The sequence below is a fragment of the Oncorhynchus keta genome, chromosome 6 (assembly GCF_023373465.1).
Source record: "Oncorhynchus keta strain PuntledgeMale-10-30-2019 chromosome 6, Oket_V2, whole genome shotgun sequence".
NCBI classification, from domain to species: domain Eukaryota; kingdom Metazoa; phylum Chordata; class Actinopteri; order Salmoniformes; family Salmonidae; genus Oncorhynchus; species Oncorhynchus keta.
In genome coordinates, this window is record NC_068426.1 from 41,161,841 (window position 1) to 41,189,816 (window position 27,976).

Sequence of the window (27,976 nt, forward strand, 5' to 3'; positions counted from 1 at the left end):
ACCCCTGCTCCACACTATCGGTATGGCTCTTCACCCGCGACATGCCCCTCCGGGTGTAGTCCCCTAAACTTTCCCCCCACTTCATCGGCCCGTTCGCCATCTTTAGTGTCATTAGGGCTAATGACACTGCTGTTTGTCTCTATTAACCCTACTTTCCAGGATTGTGTCTAGGATTAAGCCCTTGTCTCACAGCCCTTTGTCTTCTGTTTCCAGGCCCACCCGTCCTCCCTGTGTCATCGATGGCCATCCAGCATTCACGGTGAGATGCCTCCTGAGTGTTCAACCACAGGGCAGGGGTTTCCAGTACCTGGTTGACTGGGAGTGTTATGGCCCAGAGGAGAGGTGCTGGGTCCCTGCTAGAGACATCCTGGACCCAGGCCTCATCGCCGACTTGCACGCCGGTCAACCAGGTATGCACAGGTGTCGCCCATCTTCCCCATTATCCCCAGTGTATTTATACCTGTGTTCTCTATTTGTCTGTTGACAGTTTGTCAAGTCAACCAGTGTTTTTGTTCTCAGCTCCTGCTTTTCCCAGGCTCTCTTTTTCTAGCCCTCCTGGTTTTAACCCTTGCCTGTTCTAACTCTGAGCCCGCCTGCCTGCCCCTGACCCTGCCTGCCGACCTGTACCTTTGCCCCACCTCTGGATTATTGACCTCTGCCTACCCTGACCCTCACTACCGCCTGGTACCGTTGACCCACGTATACCATTGTTAATTCAATGTGTCTGCATCTGGGTCTCACTTTCATATCTGATAAGGAGGCTCATGCTTCTCATTCCTTTCCATAGACTTACACAGTAATTATGACAACTTCCGGAGGACATCCTCCAACCTATCAGAGCTCTTTCAGCATGAACTGACATGTTGTCCTCCCAATCAAAGGATCCGAGAATTAATCTAATACATAACCTACAGCCAGCTAGCTAGCACTACAGTGCATAAAATGTGGTGAATAGTTGACTCAAAGATAAAGACAATAGTTGAACAGTTTTGAACAAATTAATTTACTTAAAAATGAAGCGAGAGAGATAGAGCTAGCTATATTTCGTAGACTTTTTTTTCACTTTCACTTAGCTAGCGAATGCAGCTAGCTAATTTATCCTACTAAAAAACCCAGCTCAAACTGATAGGGATGCTATGTTAGCTAGCTGGCTATGGCTATCCAACACTGGAAGTCTTCCAAGTCAAGGTAGGCTTTTGGTTTTATTAATTTATTGCCACTGGGGCCCGCTGGTGTAACTGCTAAACTGCTTGCTGACGGGACAGTGTACTGCATGATTGCAGTGGGTTTACTAGCACATTAGTTGTAATAGCTATGTTGACTATGACATTCTCTAATATGGTGACAACGATGTAGGCTGTGTGTAGCGGTTATTATATGAAATTTTGGTTTGGAAAGGTTTTTTCACCTGGTCACAGACAGCTAATTTGTTGTGCACTGAAGGCCACAAGTGAAGGGAAAGGTGAGAGGAGGAGATTGCGTAGATTCGAGAAGGAATTATGAGATTGCGTTGTTTGTATGTGGCTGCTATGAAAGTGAACTGTGTTTGCGGGTGATCAGGGGTGTATTCATTCCACCTATTCTGTTGGAAAATGTTTCTTAAATGGAAGCAAATGGAAACAAAACAGGGATAAAAATACCTGACATTTTCCAATAGAAACTCTCGTTTGCAACTGCTGGACTAATGAGTACACCCTAGATCAGCGAGATGCAGGCAAGAGTGTGCAAAGCAGTATTGAATGTGTCACTGTCACCTTGATTACTCTCATTTTTCTCTCGACCTGTGTACCTACATTGTAAACTTTTATTCATAGGCTATGTGTATAGGGAAAATTTGAGTATGATGTAGTAACCTAAACCTATCATCTTAAATGGCACCGACCACAACTTCTCCATCCGGGTCGTTCAGAAATAATCCTTTGTTCACTCGAATATGGTTATGTCAAATATGTTAATTAACCCAGACGATGATGAGCGTGACCTGAACACGATCAACTTTATAACATTAACATTAACATTTAAGTCCACGAAAGCCCTATGAGGATCATGTGGTCTCAGCATGACCAATCCTTGAGAAAGGATTTGTTAAGAATCTGGACAAGACATTCTGCAACAAAGGTCTTCTTTGCCTTCGGAAACATTGTCTCCAGGAAGCTGGTTTCTGAGGAGAATAGGCAATCCAAAGGCAACGCTGAGGCTTCTGAAAGAGCCATAACAAAATTAAACGGAATGCTCCTAGAAGAAAAATGGTTCATTTCATTGGACCCTTCAAATCTCTTCACGAGTGAAAGGCTGGAACCAGCTCCAGGGCCAGGGGCCAAAGACTCCACCAATGTCTAGCGAAAGGCTGGAACCAACTCCAGGGCCAGGGGCCAAAGACTCCACCAATGTCTAGCGAAAGGCTGGAACCAACTCCAGGGCCAGGGGCCAAAGACTCCACCAATGTCGACATGAATCATATTGGTCAGGATGTCAAGTTGAGACAGATATCTTTGGATATGGTCAAATCACATTGTATTGGATGCATAAACATATTTGGTGAGTGTTTGCCAGATGTGTCTTATATGTGGTGCAATGCCACATGCTAATGCCACTTTCTAGATGTGAGTTAAAACTTAGACACTGGAATCACAGACACTATCTGACCACCTCAAGCTGTGGATCAGATGAATGGCAAGGAGCTGAACGGGAAGCGACTCTATGTGGGTAGACAAAACCAGAGCGTTAGGCAGAGCTGAAACAGCCCAGACATCAAGGAGTGAACCTTTATTTAAAATATCTGGAAGGTAACCCTGACGATGACAAGCTTACACAAGGAGTTCTCTCATTTCGGGACTATCACCAGTACCAAGGTGATGAGGACAGAGGGCCGACCAAAGCGAGGGGCTTTGGCTTTGTGGGCCTCTCCTTCCCCCGAGGAGGCCACCAAGGCTGTGGCGGAGATGAAAGGCCGCATTGTGTCTACTAAGCCACTCTATGTGGCCCCAACCCAGAACAGGGCACAGCGCGTCAAATTCCTCACAAACAAATACAAGAAGAGGATGGCCAGCAACATAGCTGAGACCAACCTTAACCCAATGATCATCTTCTACCAGCCTGCTGCTCCAACTGGGTACTGTGTCTGCCAATCAGGTAAATCCAAATGATTTGATTTCATGTGGACATTACTGTGAAATTGAAACTTGAGTAATGTGAATTACAGGAAAAATCCACTCAACCTACACTGAGTGCACAAAACATGAAGAACACCTTGTTAATATTGAGTTCCCCCCTCTCTTTTCCTATAAGTACAGCCTAAATTCCTCAGGGCATGGACTCTACAAGGTGTCGAAAGCATTCTCATGATTGAAGTGGATTTAACAACATCAATATGGGATCTTTCACCTGGATTCACCTGGTCAGTCTGTCATGGAAAGAGTTCGATCATGATGTTTGTACACTCAGTGTATATTTCTGTGTTTTTTTTTTCATTAGTCCACTGTTAATACAATCCCAAAATGTTGCGCACGTCAGCCAGCAGTCAAGAGTTTAAGATATTGGACTTTCAAGAAGAAAAGCGTGACTTGCCACATCGTCATGATGCATTTTGCATCATGATGATGTGAAACTCCAATATTTTGAAAACTTGACTGTTGACATTTGGAACTGTATTTAACAGTGGACTAATGAGAGAAAAAAAAATATATATATATATAGTTGAGTGTAACTTTCACCGAAGCAAAACAATGCATTTACAGTGCATTCGGGAAGTAATCAGACCGCTTCACTTTTCCACATTCTTACATTACAGCCTTCTTCTAAAACAGATGAAATGTTGTTTTTTCTCATCCATCTACACACACTACTCAATAATGACAAAGCAAAAACCGCTTTCTAGAATTTTTTACAAATGTATAAAAAATAGACATTTTCAGGTCTTGGCTGTGTGCTGAAGGTCGTTGTCCTGTTGGAAAGTGTGAGGTCTCGAGTGCTTTGGAGCAGGTTTTCATCAAGGATCTCTCTGTACTTTGCTCCGTTCATCTTTCCCTCGATCCTGACACGTCTCCCAGTCCCTGCCGCTGAAAAATATCCTCACAGCACGATGCTGCCACCACCACCATGCTTCACCGTAGGGATGGTGCCAGGTTTCCTCCAGATGTGATGCTGCCACCACCACCATGCTTCACCGTAGGGATGGTGCCAGGTTTCCTCCAGATGTGATGCTGCCACCACCACCATGCTTCACCGTAGGGATGGTGCCAGGTTTCCTCCAGATGTGATGCTGCCACCACCATGCTTCACCGTAAGGATGGTGCCAGGTTTCCTCCAGACGTAACGCTTGGCATTCAGGACATACGAGTTCAATCTTGGTTTCATCAGACCAGAGAATCTTGTTGGTCATTATGGGTAGATTGATGAGGGGGGGGGGGAATTATTTTTATACATTTTAGAATAAGGCTGTAATGTAACAAAATGTGGAAAAATGAAGGGGTCTGAATACTTTTAGAATGCACTGTATGTAGGGCCCTGTGTTTTGGTAAATCATGCCACATTACCTTTCAGAATGCACTGTATACCTTGAAGATAAGGTTGATTAATAAAAAATATATAATTGAGGTTTAAAAATGTGAATATGAAAAAAATATTCTTACAAGACAATAGCTAGTCTCTGGGCCACACAAACACGTGTTAAAACATGAATACAGGGGGTGTGTGTGCGTGTGTGTGCTAACTGAGTGTGTGTGGACGTACCGAACCATGCCTGTTGGTCTCCCTGCACCTCGATGGCCAGTCCAAAGTCAGCCAACTTCACTGCAGCGTTCTTACACTTACTGGCCAGCAGCAAGTTCTCTGGCTACACAGGGGACATGGAGGCAAACACTTTCACAGGGTGCACAGAGATCCTATTCAAAATGTTATTATATGGTGCTAGGCCTAAAATCATGTAGTAGTAATGCACTTGCACATACATGAACATGCACTACCGGTCAAAAGTTTTACCACACCTAATGTAGTCATTCAAGGGTTTTTATTTATTTATTTTTTCCTACATTGTAGAATAATGCCGAAGACATCAAAACTTTGAAATAACACACATTGAATCATGTAGTAACCAAAAAAAGTGTTAAATTATATTTGAGAATCTTCAAATAGCCACCCCTTGGCTTGACAGCTTTGCACACTCTTGGCATTCTCTCAACCAGCTTCATCTGGAATGCTTTTCCAACACTCTTGAAGGAGTTCCCACATATCCTGAGCACTTGTTGGCTGATTTTCCTTCACTCTGCGGTCCAGCTCATACTAGACCATCTCAATTTGGTTGAGGTCGGGGGATTGTGGAGGCCAGGTCATCTGATGCAGCACTTCATCACTCTCCTTCTTGGTCAAATAGCCCTTACACATTCTGGAGGTGTGTTGGATCATTGTCCTATTGAAAAACCAATGATAGTCCCACTAAGCACAAACCAGATGGGATAATGTGTATCGCTGCAGAATGCTGTGGGAGTCATGCTTGTTAAGTGTGCCTTGAATTCTAATTAAATCACAGACAGTGTCACCAGCAAAGCACTCCCACACCATAATACCTTCTCCTCCATGCTTTATGGTGGTAAATACACATGCGGAGATCATCCGTTCACCTACTCTGCGTCTCACAAAGACACGGAGGTTTGAACCAAAAAATCTTGACTTTGGACTCTAATGAACTTATCCTCAAGCATTTATTTGGGATGCAATTTCTGAGGCTGGTAACTCTAATGAACTTATCCTCTGCAGCAGAGGTAACTCTGGGTCTTCCTTTCCTGTGGCGGTTCTCCTGAGATCCAGTTTCATCGTAGCGCTTGATGGTTTGTGCGACTGCACTTGAAGAAACTTCCAAAGTTCATGAAATGTTCCATATAGATTGACCTTCATGCCTTAAAGTAATGATGGACTGTCGTTTCTCTTTGCTTATTTGAACTGTTCTGGCCATAATATGGACTTGGTCTTTCACCAAATAGGGCTATCTTCTGTATATCACCCCTACCTTGTCACAACACAACTGATTGGCTCAAACGCATTAAGATGGAAAGAAATTCCACAAACTAACTTTTAAGAAGACACACCTGTTAATTGAAATGCATTCCAGGTGACTACTTCATGATGCTGGTTGAGAGACTGCCAAGTGTGTGCAAAGCTGTCATCAAGGCAGAGGGTGGTTATTTGAAGAATCTCGATTTGTTTATCACTTTTTTGGTTACTACATGATTCCATGTGTGTTATTTCATAGATTTGATGTCTTCACTGATATTCTACAATATAGAAAATAGTACAAATTAAGAAAAACCATTGAATGAGTTGGTGTTCTAAAACTTTTGACTGGTAGTGTACACACACAGAGAGAGACACACACACAAGCATCCACATACACACACACACACACACACTACCATTCAAACGTTTGGGGTCACTTAGAAATGTCCTTGTTTTTGAAAGAAAAGCACATTTTTTGTCAATTAAAATAACATCAAATTGATCAGAAATACAGTGTAGACATTGTTAATGTTGTAAATGACTGCAAACGACTATACTACTCCCTTCACATAACAGCGCAAACTGTCTAACCAGAATAGAAAGAGTGGGAGGCTTCGGTGCATAACTGAGCAAGAGGACAAGTACATTAGAATGTCTAGTTTGAGAAACAGACGCCTCACAAGTCCTCAACTGGCAGCTTCATTAAATAGTACCCGCAAAAACACCAGTCTCAACATCCACAGTGAAGAGGCGACTCCGGGATGCTGGCCTACACATACCAGCCAGGTCGTTCAAGATCCACTGCGAGATTAGCAGCCAGGTCACCGTCCATCCATGTCTGAGGATGTCGGGAGATGATGTGGAAGCTGGAGATGTGAGCGCTGTTACCTTCAAGTAGGTTTTGGTTTTGCTAAGGCGTTGTGAATGGCAGATGGGCGTAAGCCTAAACCTAACCTTATAACCCTAGCCTTAACCCAAAAAACCTAACCTAACTTTAACCCTAACCCTAGCTCTTCACATAATTCTAACTAAACTAACTAAATTACAGGCCTCTCTCATCTTTTAAGTGGGAGAACTTGCACACTTGGTGGCTGACTAAATACTTTTTTGCCCCATTGTATATGCCATTTATGTAGCAGAACCTTTTATCCAACGTGACATCAGCGTTTTGATATGTGAACACAGTGGGAATTGAACTGAGTCACTTACAGGACCATTACAATACGTAAGTACAATGCAATGCTGTAAAATACAATACAGGTGGAAGATGTAGGATTGCCATCCCCATGACTGTACCATCCTCCTTCAGGCCAAGGATGTCTTGGCAATGTGCTTAGGGTCGTTGTCCTGTTGGAAAGTTAACCTTTACCCCAGTCTGAGGTCCTGAGCGCTCTGGAACAGGTTTTCATCAAGGATCTCTCTGTACTTTGCTCCATTCGTCTTTCCCTCAATCCTGACTAGTCTCCCAGTCATAAAAGCCTGATTGGTGGAGTGCTGCAGACATGGTTGTCCTTCTGGAAGGTTCTCCACAGAGGAACTCTGTCAAAGTGACCATCAGGTTTTTGGTCACCTCTCTGACCAAGGCTGGTCTCCCTCGATTGCTCAGTTTGGCTGGGAGGCCAGCTCTAGGAAAAGCCTTGGTGGTTCCAAACTTCTTCCATTTAAGAATTATGGAGGCCACTGTTTTCTTGAGAACCTTCAAATCTGTAGACATTTTTTGGTACCCTTCCCCAGATCTGTGCCTCGACACAATCCTGTCTCGGAGCTCTACGGACAATTCTTTCGACCTCATGGCTTGGTTTTGCTGTGACATTCACTGTCAACTGCGGGACCTTAAATAGACAGGTGTGTGCCTTTCCAAATCATGTCCAATCATTTTAATTTACCACAGGACTCCAATCAAGTTGTAGAAACATCTCAAGGATGATCAATGGAAACAGAATGCACCTGATCTATATTTCGAATCTTATACCAAAGGGTCTGAATATTTATGTATATAAGGTAGTTAAATTGTTTTATAAACGTGCAAAAATTTCAACAAAAAAATCAGTTTTTGCTTTGTCAGGGGGATACCTAGTCAGTTGCCTTCAACTGAAATGTGTCTTCCGCATTTAACCCAACTCCTCTGAATCAGAGCGGTGCAGGGGGCTGCCTTCATCGACATCCACGTCTTCAGGGAACAGTGGGTTAACTGCCTTGCTCAAGGCCAGAACGACAGCTTGGGGGTTCAATCCAGCAACCTTTCGGTTACAGGCCCAACGCTCTAACCACTAGGCTACCTGCCACCCTAGAATAAGGCTGTAATGTAACAAAATGTGGAATAAGTCAGGGGTTCTGAATATTTTCCGACTGCACTGTATGTCAGGCTTCACCAGGTGTATGAACATGATGGTATTTACTGCGTCTTCGATGGGAACCTATGGCCATATGCTCAAGATAGGCTTGATGCAAACTAGTGGCTGCTAAAATTTGTTTTCTATAATTTGATTACATTGTGAACGATGTCTTCAATGATCGCACCTTTATTATCACATAGGATAGAAATGATGAAACTGAGATGTTTAATCAATGTTAATGAGTAGTGCAAATGTATTGCCTAATGTGAGAGCAGTGTAATTTACTGTACTGTAGAATACTACATTCAAAGGGCATTTTTGAAAAATGTATCTTACCTGTTTTGCTATTGGATTAACTGGTTGTTAAAGTAACTAAATTGAGAAGATATCATTATGTTGTGTTTTGGAGATTTACATTCCACGTTACTGCGTTACTAGTGTTACCAGTGGCTGCGTTACTAGTGTTACCAGTGGCTGCGTTACTAGTGTTACCAGTGGCTGCGTTACTAGTGTTACCACTGGCTGCGTTACTAGTGTTACCACTGGCTGCGTTACTAGTGTTACCACTGGCTGCGTTACCAGTGGCTGCGTTACTAGTGTTACCAGTGGCTGCGTTACCAGTGGCTGTGTTACTAGTGTTACCAGTGGCTGCATTACTAGTGTTACCAGTGGCTGCGTTACCAGTGGCTGTGTTACTAGTGTTACCAGTGGCTGCGTTACTAGTGTTACCAGTGGCTGTGTTACCAGTGGCTGCGTTACTAGTGTTACCAGTGGCTGCGTTACTAGTGTTACCAGTGGCTGCGTTACTAGTGTTACCAGTGGCTGCGTTACTAGTGTTACCAATGGCTGCGTTACTAGTGTTACCAGTGGCTGCGTTACTAGTGTTACCAGTGGCTGCGTTACTAGTGTTACCAGTGGCTGCGTTACTAGTGTTACCAGTGGCTGCGTTACTAGTGTTACCAGTGGCTGCGTTACTAGTGTTACCAGTGGCTGTGTTACCAGTGGCTGCGTTACTAGTGTTACCAGTGGCTGTGTTACCAGTGGCTGCGTTACTAGTGTTACCAGTGGCTGCGTTACTAGTGTTACCAGTGGCTGTGTTACTAGTGTTACCAGTGGCTGCGTTACTAGTGTTACCAGTGGCTGCGTTACTAGTGTTACCAGTGGCTGCGTTACTAGTGTTACCAGTGGCTGCGTTACTAGTGTTACCAGTGGCTGCGTTACCAGTGGCTGCGTTACTAGTGGTACCGGTGGCTGCGTTACTAGTGTTACCAGTGGCTGCGTTACTAGTGTTACCAGTGGCTGCGTTACTAGTGGCTGCGTTACCAGTGGCTGCGTTACTAGTGTTACCAGTGGCTGCGTTTCTAGTGTTACCGGTGGCTGTGTTACCAGTGGCTGCGTTTCTAGTGTTACCAGTGGCTGTGTTACCAGTGGCTGCGTTACTAGTGTTACCAGTGGCTGTGTTACTAGTGTTACCAGTGGCTGTGTTACTAGTGTTACCACTGGCTGCGTTACTAGTGTTACCAGTGGCTGTGTTACCAGTGGCTGCGTTACTTGTGTTACCAGTGGCTGCGTTACCAGTGGCTGCGTTACTAGTGTTACCGGTGGCTGCGTTACTAGTGTTACCAGTGGCTGCGTTACTAGTGTTACCAGTGGCTGCGTTACTAGTGTTACCAGTGGCTGCGTTACTAGTGTTACCACTGGCTGCGTTACTAGTGTTACCACTGGCTGCGTTACTAGTGTTACCACTGGCTGCGTTACCAGTGGCTGCGTTACTAGTGTTACCAGTGGCTGCGTTACTAGTGTTACCAGTGGCTGCGTTACTAGTGTTACCAGTGGCTGCGTTACTAGTGTTACCAGTGGCTGCGTTACTAGTGTTACCAGTGGCTGCGTTACTAGTGTTCAACGTACAGTTGAAGTCGGAAGTTTACATACACCCTAGCCAAATACATTTTAAACTCAGTTTTTCACAATTCTTGACATTTAATCCGAGTAAAAATTCCCTATCTTAGGTCAGTTAGGATCACCACTTTATTTTAATAATGTGAAATGTCAGAATAATAGTAGAGATAATGATTTATTTAATCTTTTATTTCTTTCATCACATTCCCAGTGGGTCAGACGTTTACATACACTCAATTAGTATTTGGTAGCATTGCCTTCAAATTGTTTAACTTGGGTCAAACGTTTCGGGTAGCCTTCCACAAGCTTCCTACAATAAGTAGGGTGAATTTTGGCCCATTCCTCCTGACAGAGCTGGTGTAACGCAGTCAGGATTGTAGGCCTCCTTGCTCGCACACGCTTTTTCAGTTCTCCCCACAAATCTTCTATAGGATTGAGGCCAGGGCTTTGTGATGGCCACTCCAATATCTTGACTTTGTTGTCCTTAAGCCATTTTGCCACAACTTTGGAAGTATGATTGGGGCCATTGTCCATTTGGAAGACCCATTTGCAACCAAGCTGTAACTTCATGACTGATGTTGTTTCAGTATACAGATGAAATCAGAAGTTTACATACACTTAGGTTGTAGTCATTAAAACACATTTTTTCAACCACTCCAAATGTCTTGTGAAAAAACTATAGTGATGACCATCGTTATGTTTGGAGGAAAAAGGGGGAGACTTGCAAGCTGAAGAACACCATCCCAACCGTGAAGCACGGGGGTGGCAGCATCATGTTGTGGGGGTGCTTCGCTGCAGGAGGGATTGGTGCACTTCACAAAATAGATGGCATCATGAGGTAGGAAAATTAGCCTCCCCCTTTTTCCTCCAAACATAACGATGGTCATTATGGCCAAACAGTTCTGTTTTTGTTTCATCAGACCAGAGGACATTTCTCCAAAAAGTATGATCTTTGTAGTCTGGCTTTTTATGGCAGTTTTGGAGCAGTGGCTTCTTCCTTTTTGAGCGGCCTTTCAGGTTATGTCGATATAGGACTCGTTTTACTGTGGATGTAGATACTTTTGTACCTGTGTCCTCCAGCATCTTCACAAGGTCCTTTGCTGTTGTTCTGGGATTGATTTGCACATTTCGCACCAAAGTACGTTCATCTCTAGGAGGCAGAACGCATCTCCTTCCTGAGCGGTATGACGGCTGCGTGGTCCCATGGTGTTTATACTTGCATACTATTGTTTGTATAAATGATCGTGGTACTTTCAGGCATTTGGAAATTGCTCCCAAGGATGAATCAGACTTGTGGGGGTCTACAAAAAAAAATTCTGAGGCCTTGGCTGATTTCTTTAGATTTTCCCATGATGTCAAGCAGAGGCACTGGGTTTGAAGGTAGGCCTTGAAATACATCCACAGGTACACCTCTAATTGACTGAAATGATGTCAATTAGCTTATCAGAAGCTTCTAAAGCCATGATATAATTTTCTGGAATTTTCCAAGCTGTTTAAAGGCACAGTCAATTTAGTGTACTTCTGACCCGCTGGAATTAAGATACAGTGAAATAATCTTTCTGTAAATAATTGTTGTAAAAATTACTTGTGTCATGCACAAAGTAGATGTCCTAACCGACTTGACAAAACTATAGCTTGTTAACAAGAAATTTGTGAAGTGGTTGAAAAACGAGTTTTAATGACTCCAACCTAAGTGTATGTAAACTTCCGACTTCAACTGTATTGTGAAAATAGTGCCAAAAATGATTAAAAGAATCTGTAACTCACCTTGAGGTCTCTGTGTACCACACCCGACTGGTGACAGTGTAGCACGGCCTCCAGGATCTGCTGGATGCAGTGACTGTATAACAACACCAGGGGGAGTCGGTTAGTCTCTGCCAGTGTGCTGCATCTGATCTGTGTTCTGTGTGGTGTATTGCAGTGCTTTCAAATTGTGCAAGACAAATTATGTTCTATTTAAGTCCCAAAAGTGGATACTCCAAGCTAACATCAAGCACCCCTCAACTTTCAAGTATTTGAAGGTATTTGACACACACACACTTGTACAGTAAAAGTGCATGAACATGTCAATACACCCACAGCTCAAGTCCACTCCTGTGTCTTTCTGTCGTGAATGACATTCTGTGTTATCACTGGACTACAAAGGAGTGGATGCTCCTGAATATCAGCATACCTAAAACATTCCACATTGACTTGAGAACAGAACCTGTGTGTGTGTTTAGGAGAGGCTATGTCAAACTTGGTGACTTTCTCTGGCTTATTTTTTTTGTAAATGTGTCAAACACAAAATAGAAAATATACTTCACCCAATTATAACAATTAAAATTTAAAATGTTAATTTCACTCCCAGTTTCTTAGAGAACACCTGCCAGCGATCTTTATGTTGAAGAGTAACTGCAGTCTTGGATAGGCAGAGTCAGGCAGCGTAGGGTAATGCACCTGCAATGCCTGAGTGCGTCCGTGTGTGGGTGTTTATGTATAGGTGTGATCCTGTACATCCTGCTCAGGGCAATGGGGTATCACACCATTTTGGGATGGAGCCTAGGGTGACACGTAATGTTACACACAGACACACTCACATGCAAGTGCACACTCAAAAACACTCTGTCACTTCTGTCTATTAATCTGTTTGACAAAACTCAGGAGGGTGTGTGTGTGTGCAATGAACACACACACTGTTTAGGAGAATACACACACTCAGGGCTATGTCAAACTTGGTGACTTTCTCTGGCTTATTTTTTTTGTAAATGTGTCAAACACAAAATAGAAAATATACTTCACCCAATTATAACAATTAAAATTTAAAATGTTAATTTCACTCCCAGTTTCTTAGACTGAGAAATACCTTCCCTCGATCTTTATCTCTGACTTTCACTTTCTTTTGTTGCCACAAGCAAATACAACCAGTCTTGGATAGGCAGACAGAACATATGCAATGCGGGCAAAAATCTGAACACACACACTCAGGGTAATGAATACACACACTCAGGGTAATGAACACACACACTCAGGGTAATGAACACACACACTCAGGGTAATGAACACACACACTCAGGGCAATGAACACACACACTCAGGGTAATGAACACACACACTCAGGGTAATGAACACACACACTCAGGGTAATGAACACACACACTCAGGGTAATGAACACACACACTCAGGGCAATGAACACACACACTCAGGGCAATGAACACACACACTCAGGGCAATGAACACACACACTCAGGGCAATGAACACACACACTCAGGGCAATGAACACACACACTCAGGGCAATGAACACACACACTCAGGGCAATGAACACACACACTCAGGGCAATGAACACACACACTCAGGGCAATGTAGCAAATTTCACACACACCATGAAATATGTATGTGCACTTCCAATCTTTTCTCAATGTCCCTCATACAGTACTCCCTCTATCCTTGCTATTTTCTAACTCACCTATTTCACTCTGTCCAATTTCCCTTTCCCTCTCTCCCACCCCCACACAACGCCTCCACAGTGAAATTGATTTAAGTCTGTCTGTCTGTGTCTGTCATGCTCAGTGCAATGGAAAGGTAAAACTGAGAGTAACATTGAACAGGAGAGAGGGAGAGTAAGAGACTCAAAATGGCAATGTTTCCCATGCCAATTTTAGTTATTTAAACTTTATTTATTTTGTACTTTTCACCCCTTTTTTCTCCCCAATTTCGTGGTATCCAATTGGTAATAGTTACATTCTTGTCTCATCGCTGCAAATCCCATATGGACTCGGGAGAGGAGAAGGTCGAGAGCCATGCGTCCTCTGAAACACAACCCAACCAAGCCGTACTGCTTCTTGACACGTCGCTAGTGCGCGATGAGACAAGGATATCCCGGCCGGCCAAACCCTCCCTAACCCGGACGACGCCGGGCCAAACCCTCCCTAACCCGGACGACGCCGGGCCAAACCCTCCCTAACCCGGACGACGCCGGGCCAAACCCTCCCTAACCCGGACGACGCTGGGCCAAACCCTCCCTAACCCGCTGGGCCAAACCCTCCCTAACCCGGACGACGCTGGGCCAAACCCTCCCTAACCCAGACCCCTAACCCGACCCCAAACCTCCCTAACCCGGACGCTGGGCCAAACCCTCCCTAACCCGGACGACGCTGGGCCAATTGTGCGCCGCCCCATGGGCCACCCGGTCGCGGCCGGACGCATGCAACAGAGCCTGCACTCGAACCCAGAATCTCTAGTGGCACAGCTAGCTGCGCCACCACTGCGCCATTCGTGAGGACCAGAAGTCAGGTTATGGCCTGTGTATTAATTCTTAAACACCACCAATCGCCAGAGTAGAGCAGAGTGTGTGTAATGTAGATAATTCTGCACATGGGCAGAAGCTCAGATTTGTTGCTATTGGGAAGAGGGTTCCAGAGAATTTGGGAAATGCAGCCTCTCCGTAATTAGCATTCTAAGTAACAGAATTTAATATAATAGCATAGTATAATGATACTCCAAGACAACAAAACATTACAATTTCTTATGAGATTTCAAGTTGATTGGTCACATTTCTCTCAAACTCACCAGGTAAAATGTGTGCTTTGATTGAAACAAAACAGTTAGAATAGGCCAACAGTTTGTTAAAAGCAGTTACTTTGGTAGCTATGTCTAATAAGGTGGAAGTCAACATTTCTTTGCCATGACATTCCAGAGATATAGAAGAGGGCAGTGTAACCAAACCCACCTTTTCTCCTCCCAACACGAACAGATAGTTTGACGACACATGATTGGCTCTTGGTACAAGGAACCAAACAGTTGATTGGTGCATTGAAAAAAAAAAAGCGGCAGAAGACGAGAGTGAACTAAAAAAAAATAATACAGTAGCCGCTGGAATAGCAACTGTTTATTTGCCAGGTAAAGTGCCCCGGCTATCGTTATTCTCCACATACTAACACCGACACTATCTTCAATGTATTTCTGCATCACATTGATGGGATGTCGCTTAATTTGTTGAATCTATCAGTTGAATCCCGCAACAAACAACAACTAGCTAGCTAACATAGCACGGGAACGAGCTACCGCGCCATCTACAGTAGGTTAGTCATGAAAGCTGGAAAAGTTAGTTAGCTGCTAGCCAATCAATCTAGAAGCCTGTCTTTTTATTCGGGTTACAACGCTCTGTTTGTATGTGTTGTAAACGTTGACTCCTCACGCTTTGATTGGTGTCGCAAATATTGCACCGGTCTAGCTATGTTAGCTAAGTAGGTCATAGAATGTGAGACAAACAGACGGTAAGTTATTAGCTCACGTTAGCTAGTAAAACTCAGAATGACACTGGCTGTAAGTCAGGTGCAGAAACTAGTGTAAAGCCCTTGAATTGAATTGAGAGAGAGAGAGAGTGAGAGCACATGATAGAGCAAGCTGATGGAAGAGGGTGAACTGTGTAAAAAAAGGTGTTTACCTGGCATCTGCTTCACTGTAGTACTCTCTGGCCACAATGTCCTCAAACAGCTCTCCACCTGTCACTCTACAACACAAAGAGACTTGTTTACACACACACGCACACACACGCACACACACACACACACACACACACACACACACACACACAAGAAAACGTGGCAATGCAGTTTCACATGTGAAAATCACATTGAGCCTAAACATTTTTTCACATGTATTACATTGAGAGTAAAATAAATAAATAATAATGTAACCTTTATTTAACTAGGCAAGTCAGTTAAGGAACAAATTCTTATTTACAATGACAGCCTACTCCGGCCAAACCCGGACGACGCTGGGCCAATTGCACGCGGCCTGGCCCTATGGGACTCCCAATCACGACCGTATGTGATAGAGCCTGGATTCGAACCAGGTACTATACACTGAGATGCAGTGCCTTTGACCACCACGCCACTCAGGAGCCCGGATGTTAACACCCCCTTTTCACATGTGCAGAGAATAACATGTTTTCACCTCACAAAGTGCATTGCAAGTTCACATTTGAAAAACATGAATATGTGAAAATCACATTTTGCAGTTTAACGTGTAAGAAAACTCTTCAAACTTTCACATGTGGAATTGCAAGTTCACATGTGGTGGTGAAATAGTGTTATTCTCTTCACTTGTGAAAAGGTGGCAATGTTTCCACAAGTGGAATTGCAAATTCTGTAAAAAGGTTACTTAACCTAATAATTATTTCTGAGCCATCCGCTCCATTATTATTATTATATGTAATCCTCCATAGTGTTGAATTGACATACATGTACTTAGCGCTACCATTAGGGAGAGGCGTCTCTCTCTGTTACTACTGCAGACACTCACCTCGTTTCTTCGCACGTCGGTCAGTGACCGTTGGAAGAAGAAGCCCATTGAAAAGAACAGAGAAGCTAGCTCTCTGTGTCTCCTTGATTTTTTTATTATCCTGTTTTCTGGTTTTTACAGATGGTTGTTTTTTTTCTAAATCAAGAGATAAACATGTTTAGCTAAACTGTGTTGAGTTTTCTGTTCATTTTGATGTATAATTTAATTGTTTTGACCGAGTGAAAAACGAATGAGGTTGTCCTATTTACATGAGTGTAGCCAAGCTAAGTAGCTCGCGTGTGTACATATGAACCACGCTACTGATGTATTTAGGAAGGTAACCTTTTGTGTAATTTATATCTAATGGTCGCATGCTAATTGCTAGCTAGCTTAGTGATAGGCACGAGCTAGCCTTCCATTTTGTCCCTAGCTAGCTATTTTTAGCTTCTGCTTTTGTTAGCTGTCCATTGTGTTTTGTTACATTTAATGCACAGGCTTAAAGGGGATTTTAACGTATTTGAAAGTGTGGCATGTTTGCTTTTGTTAAATGTGTTTGCTTATGGAATGAATGTAAACAGATACTTTTCTACAAAGAGATGGTTTTGAAATGGCGCTATCAGAGTTAGTCAGTTAACTTAACCGCCTCATCTGAAAGCATTCCAAATACACTGAAAACACCAAAATACATCATCTATACAGCTAAAAACAACGAGATGTCAAAATAAGTCGAATTTGAGGTTAAAGAAATTGTGATTTATCAATTTACCTGATTTTGCTAGTCATTACTTTGAGCAAACTCAAAACGTAAATATTCTTGTAATGCTTTTAATATTTATTTTATATTTAACTAGGCAGGTCAGTTAATAACAAATTCATATTTAAGATGACGGCCTACCCCGTCCAAACCCGGACGACGCTGGGACAATTGTGTGCCGCCCAATGGGACTCCGAATCACGGCCAGATGTGATACAGCCTGGATTCGAACCAAGGCCTGTAGTGATGCCTCTTACACTGAGATGAACATGTGAAACTTAGAATATCACATGTGAAATGTTGGGAAAACACTATTTTGTGTTCATGTGAAACTTCACAAGTTAATGAAAAACACTTTTCACATGATTTGCTCATACATGTGTTCATATGTGTCCAAAAACCACATGTTTTTTCAGGTGATTCTTTTACATGTTTTTTGTAAACACACACAGGTGACATGCACAAATGCACGCACGCACACATGCATGCACACACAACCAAATATGCATACACACACACACACACAAACACACACACACACACACACACACACACACACACACACACACACACACACACACACACACACACACACACACACACACCGGAGGGGGATGTCCTCATTAGGGGGAAACCCTCAGCTCTGCAGGAATCTCTCTGGCTGGGTTGCCATGGAGACAGGCTCCACTGCGGGGCAGTATATGTGTGTGAGTGAGTTTGTGTGCATGTGTGGAAGGCTAAAGATGGAACTGAGTGTGTGCAAAGGGGGGATGGTTATGTAATTGGGGGAAATCTCCTTGGAAACGGGGAGAGAAGGACCGAAAAAGAGGAGTGAGAAGAAGCAATGAAGAAGGATGAGAAGAGAGGGAGATAAGAAGGAAGGAAAATGGAATGGAATGGAAAGGAAAGAGAATGGGAGGAGGGAGGGATAAAATATATAGAGAGGGATGTGAGCGCTGCCACTCACAGGTCAAACAGAAGGTAGTGGAAGCCCTCCTCTGATATACTGTCATGGAGACGAACTAGAGGGAGAGAGAGAGAGAGAGAGAGAGAGAGAGAGGGGGGAGAACCGAGTGAGAGAGGAAGGAGATAGAGGGGGGAGAAGAGAGATGGGTTGAGAACGTCAGCAGAAAGCATTCTCTATTCTATTCCTGTGCTGCAGCAGCACCAGCAGCAGGGAGAGAGTTACAAGTACTGACCGATATTGGAGTGTTTGAGCAATCTGCAGATCCTGGCTTCTCGCTCCAGCTTCTGGTGATCTGAGGAGAGGAGATGGAGATATAATCTTGGTACAATCATATCATAATATGATGCAATATTATCTTTGATATTATCTCAAGAGAAGGATATCAAATGTTTTCCGTAAGTGTATCCAACAGGATGCTAGCAAGATTGAAAAATATGACGTCTCCATCAATATAAGTATGGGCACACACACGCACACACTCCTGCCCACATAGAGTGTTGTGTATATACCCTGAGGGTTGCATTTGCCCATATTAACTCCCCATAATGAGGGAATGAGTAGAACCAAGGAGACAAGAGGAGAGATACAGAATAGAGAGCAATAGAGAGATATTTAAGTTGAAATAAAGAAGAGTCTGTTGACACACACAACCTATTTTTCCCCCAGAGGGAAGTGTTGGCCTTTGTACGTAAATAATCCATACATATCTTAGATATTAGGTTGTGTCAGAGATCGGGAGATAAAGGAGAGGGACGTGGAATGGAAAGTTGCGCAGACTGGGTTTGAACACATGCCTCCAGGGGCGAAGAAGCACTACCATTAGATCATCACCTAGCACTTCGACTCATTTGAAGTAAAACATGTTTTGCATAAAAAAGGTTGAAAAACACAGCTTCTAGCCTGTTTTGGCCTCTAGTCCAAGGTGTCCTCCTCCAGGTTCCAGCTGCAGCACAGAGCTCTGCAGTATCTGACCTATTAAAAGTAGAACACTGTTGTACATGGTGGGTGCCAGTGTGTCAGGTAAACACTTTCTGGGACTTCCACTAGGAACTCAGTAACGGGTACTATATAGCGTTTTACCATATAGTACAACCCAGCCTTATGTACTGTATAACAGCCAGTTCAGCTCAGCCCAGTTATGCCAGGGGTTTGTTCAATAGGGTGCGATGTTACGGAAAGTTTAGAACGAAATGTGTTATATAGAACACAATATGTACTACACAGTACTGGTCAAAATATTGGGTTTTTCTTTATTTGTATTATTTTCTACATTGTAGAATAATAGTGAAGACATCAACACTATGAAATAACACATATGGAATCATGTAGTAACCAAAAAAGTGTTAAACAAATCAAAACATTTTATTTTATTTTAGATTCTTCAAAGTAGCCACCGTTTGCCTTGATGGCAGCTTTGCAACCAGCTTAATGAGGAATGCTTTTACAACAGTCTTGAAGGAGTTCCCACATATGCTGAGCACTTGTTGGCTGCTTTTCCCTCACTCTGCGGTCCAACTCATCAAAAACCATCTCAATTGGGTTGAGGTCGGGTGATTGTGGAGGCCACTCATCTGATACAGCACTCCATCACTCTCCTTATTGGTCAAATAGCCCTTACACAGCCTGGAGGTGTGTTTTGGGTCATTGACCTGTTGAAAAACAAATGATAGTCCCACTAAGCGCAAACCAGATGGGATGGCATATCACTGCAGAATTCTGTGGTAGCAATGCTGGTTAAGTACGCCTTGAATTGTAAATAAATCACTGACAGTTACACCAGCAAAGCACCCCCACACCATCACACCTCCTCTTCCATGCTTCACGGTAGAAACCACACAAGCGGTGATCATCCATTCACCTCCTTTGGGTCTCACAAAGATACGGCGTTTGGAACCAAAAATCTCAAATTTGGACTCACCAGACCAAAGGACAGATTTCCACCAGTCTAATGTCTATTGCTCCTGATTTTTGGCCTCAAACAAGTCTCTTCTTCTTATTGGTGTCCTTTAGTAATGGTTTCTTTAGAGAAATTCAAGGCCTGATTCACACAGTCTCCTCTGAACAGTTGATGTTGAGATGTGTCTGTTACTTGAACTCTGTGAAGCATTTATTTGGGCTGCAATTTCTGAAGCTGGTAACTCTAATGAACTTATCCTCTGCAGCAGAGGTAACTCTGGGTCTTCCTTTCCTGTGGCGGTCCTCATGAGAGCCAGTTTCATCATAGCGCTTGATGGTTTTTGCGACTGCTCTTAAAAGAAACTTTCAAAGCTCATGAAATGTTCCAGATTGACTGACCTTCATGTCTTAAAGTAATAATGGACTGTCGTTTCTCTTTGCTTATTTGAGCTGTTCTTGTCATAATATGGACTTTGTCTTTTACCAAATAGGGCTATCTCCTGTATACCACCACTACCTTGTCACAACACAACCGATTGGCTCAAATGCATTAGGAAGGAAAGAAATTCCACAAATGAACTTTTAACAACGCACACATGTTAATTGAAATGCATTCCCGATGACTACCTCATGAAGCTGACCCACTGGAATTGTGATAGTCAATCAGAAGTGAAATAATCTGTAAACTATTGTTGGAAAAATGACTTGTGTCATGCACAAAGTAGATGTCCAAACCGACTTGCCAAAACTATAGCTTGTTTACAAGAAATTTGTGGAGTGGTTAAAAAACTAGTTTTAATGACTCCAACCTAAGTGTATGGAAACTTCCGACTTCAACTGTATATAGTCTGACATGAAGATTAGGGAATGTCATCGGCTCTATTTATTACACTTCTATCTGCATCACTGAATACACCCCAGGCTCGCTCTCTTCATCAGATATCTACTATTGGCTAGCAACAGCTGACAACCCGGTGTATCTAAATAGTTTAAGATGTCCTCCTCTTCTTTGTATTCTCCTCCCCTCCTCCATTTGTATTCTGCACTGATGTGAAAGCAAATTCAGCTGTCCTGTTCTCTCACGTCAGCTCAGAGGGAGAGGAGACGAGGGGAATTTCGACTGTTGACTTGAAAAGCATCCTTGGTGTTGTTCAGTATTCTCATGTGAGGTGTGTGTGTGCGTATCTTACAGGTTTCTCGAGGGAACTGTTCATTGTTCATTATTTATATCCTATTATACGTATTATTTACATCCTGAGACTGGCCTCTGAGACTTCCTGTTCCTGTCCAGACAGGAAGCTGTCACCATAGATCATGCAGTAGTCAGTGCTGAGCAACTACTACAGGAACTGCACACACAAACATGCACGCAGGCATGCACGCACATACACACGCATCCTCTATGAGCACATGGAGCGAGCAGCTTTGGTTTCGTGACAAAACAGACCAAATCAGAGATGAGGAACTAGATCCCTCAGGCTGGGGGGGCATGCTGTCGTGTGTGTGTGTGTCCTCATTTCCTTGTGTCCTCTCCTTACCTCTTCTCTTCCTGTTCTTTCCATCGTCTGCTCTAAGAATAGAATATGGAGGACCAGCTCTTTAAGATGTTCAGCTCTTTCAGATCAGCGCAAATGGAGGAGGAGATGACGGAAGGTAGCGACTGTAAACTATTGAGATGCAGCCTTTGTCTCTAAATGAAGCGCTTCGTGGTTATCGTGCCATATCTGTTGGCAGTAGAAACGGTTCTCCTCTCTCGCTATCTCTCTCTATCATTTGCTGTCTCTCTCTCTCTATCATGTGCTCTCTCTCATGTACTCTCTCTCTCAAGAGGAGCATAAATTACTGTCTAACTCTTTAGAATCAAGCATCAGCTAAAATATGCTAATGTAAGCTTGCAGATCTGGGACAGCAGTAGCACATACACACATAGACACACACACGCATGCACGCACATATACACTTAGAGGCAGTGTGAGGAGGAGGAACAATCAGCCAAACGCCTCTGCTTTCTCCTGTTAGCTTCAGCCACTGATGAGCAGACGTACCCTCTCTCTCTCCATCCCTCCTTCTCTCGCTCTATCACACACACACACAGCATAGAGATGGGGACTAAGCAAACGTTAGAGTGTCTAATTTAACCAGATACCACACAGTTTTACCCACTGTGCAGATATTCTACAGTTGGCACTCAGTTTTTGTGTGTGGGATGGTGTATGTGTCTCACCTCTGGCTGAGAGCTTTTTGGTATTGATGATTTTGGCAGCGTACTCCTGGCCAGTGCACAGTTTGACACAGCGGCGCACCACTGAAAACGCTCCCCTGTGAAACAAAGACAGGTAAAAACAGATGTTAGATATCATATAGCCCTGGCAGCATCTCAATATTCTAGAGTCAATTCCTCTACTGTCTCCTTGTTTCCTTTCCTTCATTCCCACTGATCTGAAAGAACTGGACAGGTTGAAGGCATATCCTTGTCCACTACCCCTCTACTGCTTTCACCATCATAGCACCGAAACTGCACTTGTGAAGGTGGTAAATGACCTTTTAATGGCATCAGACCGAGGCTCTGCATCTGTCCTCGTGCTCCTAGACCTTAGTGCTGCTTTTGATACCATCGATCACCACATTCTTTTGGAGAAATTGGAAACTCAAATTGGTCTACACGGACAAGTTCTGGCCTGGTTTAGATCTTATCTGTCGGAAAGATATCAGTTTGTCTCTGTGAATGGTTTGTCCTCTGACCAATCAACTGTAAATTTCGGTGTTCCTCAAGGTTCCGTTTTAGGACCACTATTGGTTTCACTATATATTTTGGGGATGTCATTCAAAAACATAATGTTAACTTTCACTGCTATGCGGATGACACACAGCTGTACATTTCAATGAAACATGGTGAAGCCCCAAAATTGCCCTCACTAGAAGCATGTGTTTCAGACATAAGGAAGTGGAGGGCTGCAAACGTTCTACTTTTAAACTCGGACAAAACAGAGATGCTTGTTCTAGGTCCCAAGAAACAAAGAGATCTTCTGTTGAATCTGACAATTAATCTTAATGGTTGTACAGTCGTCTCAAATAAAACTGTGAAGGACCTCGGCGTTACTCTGGACCCTGATCTCTCTTTTGAAGAACATATCAAGACCATTTCAAGGACATATTTTTTCCATCTACGTAACATTGCAAAAATCAGTAACTTTCTGTCCAAAAATGATGCAGAAAAATTAATCCATGCTTTTGTCACTTCCAGGTTAGACTACTGCAATGCTCTACTTTCCGGCTACCCGGATAAAGCACTAAATAAACTTCAGTTAGTGCTAAATACGACTGCTAGAATCCTGACTTGAACCAAACAATTTGATCATATTACTCCAGTGCTAGTCTCCCTACACTGGCTTCCTGTCAAGGCAAGGGCTGATTTCAAGGTTTTACTGCTAACCTACAAAGCATTACATGGGCTTGCTCCTACCTATCTCTCTGATTTGGTCCTGCCGTACATACCTACACGTACGCTACGGTCACAAGACGCAGGCCTCCTAATTGTCCCTAGAATTTCTAAGCAAACAGCTGGAGGCAGGGCTTTCTCCTATAGAGCTCCATTTTTATTTCCTATAGAGCTCCATTTTTATTTAAGTCTTTACTGAAGACTCATCTCTTCAGTGGGTCATATGATTGAGTGTAGTCTGGCCCAGGAGTGTGAAGGTAAACAGAAAGGCTCTGGAGCAACAAACCGCCCTTGCTGTCTCTGCCTGGCCGGTTCCCCTCTTTCCACTGGGATTCTCTGCCTCTAACCCTATTACAGGGGCTGAGTCACTGGCTTACTGGGGCTCTTTCATACCGTCCCTAGGAGGGGTGCGTCACTTGAGTGGGTTGAGTCACTGATGTGATCTTCCTGTCTGGGTTGACGCCCCCCCTTGGGTTGTGCCGTGGCGGAGATCTTTGTGGGCTATACTCGGCCTTGTCTCAGGATGGTAAGTTGGTGGTTGAAGATATCCCTCTAGTGGTGTGGGGCTGTGCTTTGGCAAAGTGGGTGGGGTTATATCCTTCCTGTTTGGCCCTGTCCGGGGGTGTCCTCGGATGGGGCCACAGTGTCTCCTGACCCCTCCTGTCTCAGCCTCCAGTATTTATGCTGCAGTAGTTTATGTGTCGGGGGGCTAGGGTCAGTTTGTTATATCTGGAGTACTTCTCCTGTCCTATTCGGTGTCCTGTGTGAATTTAAGTGTGCTCTCTATAATTCTCTCTTTCTCTCTTTCTTTCTCTCTCTCAGAGGACCTGAGCCCTAGGACCATGCCTCAGGACTACCTGACATGATGACTCCTTGCTGTCCCCAGTCCACCTGGCCGTGCTGCTGCTCCAGTTTCAACTGTTCTGCCTTATTATTATTGGACCATGCTGGTCATTTATGAACATTTGAACATCTTGGCCATGTTCTGTTATAATCTCCACCCGGCACAGCCAGAAGAGGACTGGCCACCCCACATAGCCTGGTTCCTCTCTAGGTTTCTTCCTAGGTTTTGGCCTTTCTAGGGAGTTTTTCCTAGCCACCGTGCTTCTACACCTGCATTGCTTGCTGTTTGGGGTTTTAGGCTGGGTTTCTGTACAGCACTTTGAGATATCAGCTGATGTACGAAGGGCTATATAAATAAATTTGAATTGAATTGAACCTAGTATCCTGTCATTTCACATCTGCCAGTCATGATTGAAGACATTTCTCCTGTATGGAGTCATTAGAGACACACAGCACATCCTTCTTAGGATATATACAAATGAGACGACTCAAGAGAAAACAACAAAACTGTCTTTCAAGGATATCTCTCTGTGTGTCCATGTATGCACGTGTCCGTGAGAGAGCGAGACACGGTGTGCATGTGTGTACTGTAGCAGTGCTGGTATTTTGGGGAGTGCTTGCATAACTAACTCAGCAGGGAAAAACAGCAGTAACTGTCTCTGTCGTTTCTCTGAGCAATATATAGACGCCTTAGTACTGTTACACAATAACACACACACCCTTACCCGTCCACTGTGTCTCACACACTCTCAGGCATACACTTGACCCCACGTCTCTCACACACACACACTCGTAGATGCAATGACAGGTGAGTGTGTAAGGCTATACACGGGGAATACTCTGAGTCAGAAACAGTAGGCTTACGGCAGCAAAGAAAGACAGAGAATGACCTGAGAGGCGCACATGCACACACCAAAACGCATATTACACACCCCACACATGCTCGCACGTACACACACACTCACACACCAAAAAGGGACAAACTGCCATTCCTTACAGGAACTGCCATTCCTTACAGGAACTGCCATCCTTACAGGAACTGCCATTCCTTACAGGAACTGCCATTCCTTACAGGAACTGCCATCCTTACAGGAACTGCCATCCTTACAGGAACTGCCATTCCTTACAGGAACTGCCATTCCTTACAGGAACTGCCATTCCTTACAGGAACTGCCATCCTTACAGGAACTGCCATCCTTACAGGAACTGCCATCCTTACAGGAACTGCCATCCTTACAGGAACTGCCATTCCTTACAGGAACTGCCATTCCTTACAGGAACTGCCATCCTTACAGGAACTGCCATTCTTACAGGAACTGCCATTCCTTACAGGAACTGCCATTCTTACAGGAACTGCCATTCTTACAGGAACTGCCATTCCTTACAGGAACTGCCATTCTTACAGGAACTGCCATTCCTTACAGGAACTGCCATCCTTACAGGAACTGCCATCCTTACAGGAACTGCCATCCTTACAGGAACTGCCATTCCTTACAGGAACTGCCATCCTTACAGGAACTGCCATTCCTTACAGGAACTGCCATCCTTACAGGAACTGCCATTCCTTACAGGAACTGCCATTCCTTACAGGAACTGCCATCCTTACAGGAACTGCCATCCTTACAGGAACTGCCATTCCTTACAGGAACTGCCATCCTTACAGGAACTGCCATCCTTACAGGAACTGCCATTCCTTACAGGAACTGCCATCCTTACAGGAACTGTGGTGTAGTGAAGGTCCAGTTATCTATTGGGCAGCTGCTGCTACCACAGCATGGTTATTGTCTCTGGCTTATAACACAGGCCAGGACACACACATACACACACCAGTGACCCTGCAGTTACATGTACAAGTGTACTACCTAAAGGTCAAGATCTTTCAGTAGAACTCATAGTAGTAGGCTACATATTTGAGGTATGTTAATACATACAGCAAACGTTTGGTTCTTAATCTCTGCAGTTGTGTTTGCATAAAGATGCATCCGGATCTAGAAAATGTGTTTCTCCTCCTGTTTGAGAATGAGGAGAATACCACCCCCTACCCAGTCCCACCCACACACAGCCTGACACACCTATCTTGCTGTGGCACATAAACTCACTGTCCAATTTTTCTCTCTCTCTCTCGAGCACAGGAGCTTGGTGGCACCTTAATTGGGGAGGACAGGCTCATGGTAAAGGCTGGAGCGGACTGGGTGGATTGGCAACATTTACATCGAACACGTTTCCATTTGTTTGATGCCATGCACTCCGTTCCAGCCATTACTATGAGCCGTCCTCCCCTCAGCAGTCTCCCATTGCTCTAAAGACCCCAATTACAAAACAGCACACCCCGCTCTGCTCTTTGACAGCTCAAATTGTCACTCTCTAGATCGCTACAGCGTGTCCCCAGTCCCCATCACTGCTGCTGCCGGTACAGAACATGCAGCAAACGGATCAAATGTAGTCTATATTTGATCTATACGTTTAAATCGGGTCGTCTCGGGGCTACACCTCAAAGCAGAGCGACAGCATGCGTCTTGTTGAGAGGGCTGAGTAGCGCCGGACGTGACAGATCATCAGCAGAGATGAGTTCTGACACCCATTCCGCCGCTCGTACTACCCACACACAACTGCAGATATGCAACGACGCAAAGAAACTATAGAATAATAACAGGGTAAGGACGATAGAAGAAGGCTGTTGTTACCGCATCTGTGCCATAACGTAAAGCAATAATACAGCAAAGCCATACTTTCCGAGTTCTTCATATAGTTGGAAATCGTCCGTAAAACGTGTACAGGTAGTAACCGCCATCGTCCGTTTATTCGCGGTGGTCGAGCGTCCTAAATAGTCCGGTCCTCAAGTGAATTGAAATAGGACGTATCCGTTGACTTGCCCAGTTATTCTATGTAAAAAAAAAATACCGCGGTGTAATGCGTTTTCTGTCCAGAGCGCACTATAATCTACTACAGATATGTATGTATTCGAGAGGAGATGTAGGCTATTCGAGTGGAGGAGAGGCAGTGGTGGTACTCTCTCGCTCTCCCAAAGTGTGTCGTTCAATCGCTTTTCACGCCGTTTCTACACCATCGAGCGCGCTGTAAATACAACACACTTTTCATACCACCAGGGGGCATTGCTCGACAACTGAAGCCACAGCATCAGAGATTCTATATACTAACATAACAGGCTTTGGCAGCATCAGCATCATGGAACCATCATCATTATCACCATCATGTGTAGCTGCTGGAACAGATATAGCCAGCCTACAGGCTATATAATTTATTTACGTCTCTCTTTTTTTGTTGTTGAACTAGCCTACCAAAATAAAATGGATTATGTTTTAGTGTGTCAAACTGATAGACTGCAAAGATCCCTAAACTGGTATTTGTACAAATAAAAATATGCAAACAAAAGTCCATTTTAGTGGTTGCATTAGGCCTGCTTTGATTATGGTATTTTCAGGATGATCAACACCACCTACATCTCCAATTCAAAGCAAGGTCTGGTCCATGGCATCAGAGCTTGAAGTGAACCAGTGCTCAACGCTGTACCCCAAATTTTCTCCTGAAAAAAAAAATGTCCCCTCTTATAGAATTAGCTC

At 43.9% G+C, this 27,976-nt stretch overlaps 1 protein-coding gene across 11 annotated transcripts in view; it reads right to left on the reverse strand.

Annotated features, from left to right (window-relative positions):
* The window catches only part of LOC118385596 (calcium/calmodulin-dependent protein kinase type II subunit beta-like), a 62,434-nt gene extending 34,982 nt beyond the window's left edge, over positions 1-27,452 (reverse strand). For 7 of the 11 annotated variants that reach the window (XM_052521571.1, XM_052521568.1, XM_052521563.1 and 4 more), the window contains exons 1-7: positions 27,125-27,452; positions 22,338-22,432; positions 18,450-18,509; positions 18,218-18,272; positions 15,658-15,723; positions 11,994-12,066; positions 4,732-4,834 (exon numbers count right to left, since the gene is read on the reverse strand). In XM_052521571.1, the coding sequence (XP_052377531.1) occupies positions 4,732-4,834; positions 11,994-12,066; positions 15,658-15,723; positions 18,218-18,272; positions 18,450-18,509; positions 22,338-22,432; positions 27,125-27,186 (514 nt within the window). In that variant the 5' untranslated portion in view covers positions 27,187-27,452. The remainder of the gene's footprint in view (positions 1-4,731; positions 4,835-11,993; positions 12,067-15,657; positions 15,724-18,217; positions 18,273-18,449; positions 18,510-22,337; positions 22,433-27,124) is intronic. The other 4 variants (XM_052521565.1, XM_052521561.1, XM_052521566.1 and 1 more) reach the window with 1 other exon arrangement.
* Between the last annotated feature and the right edge of the window lie 524 nt (positions 27,453-27,976).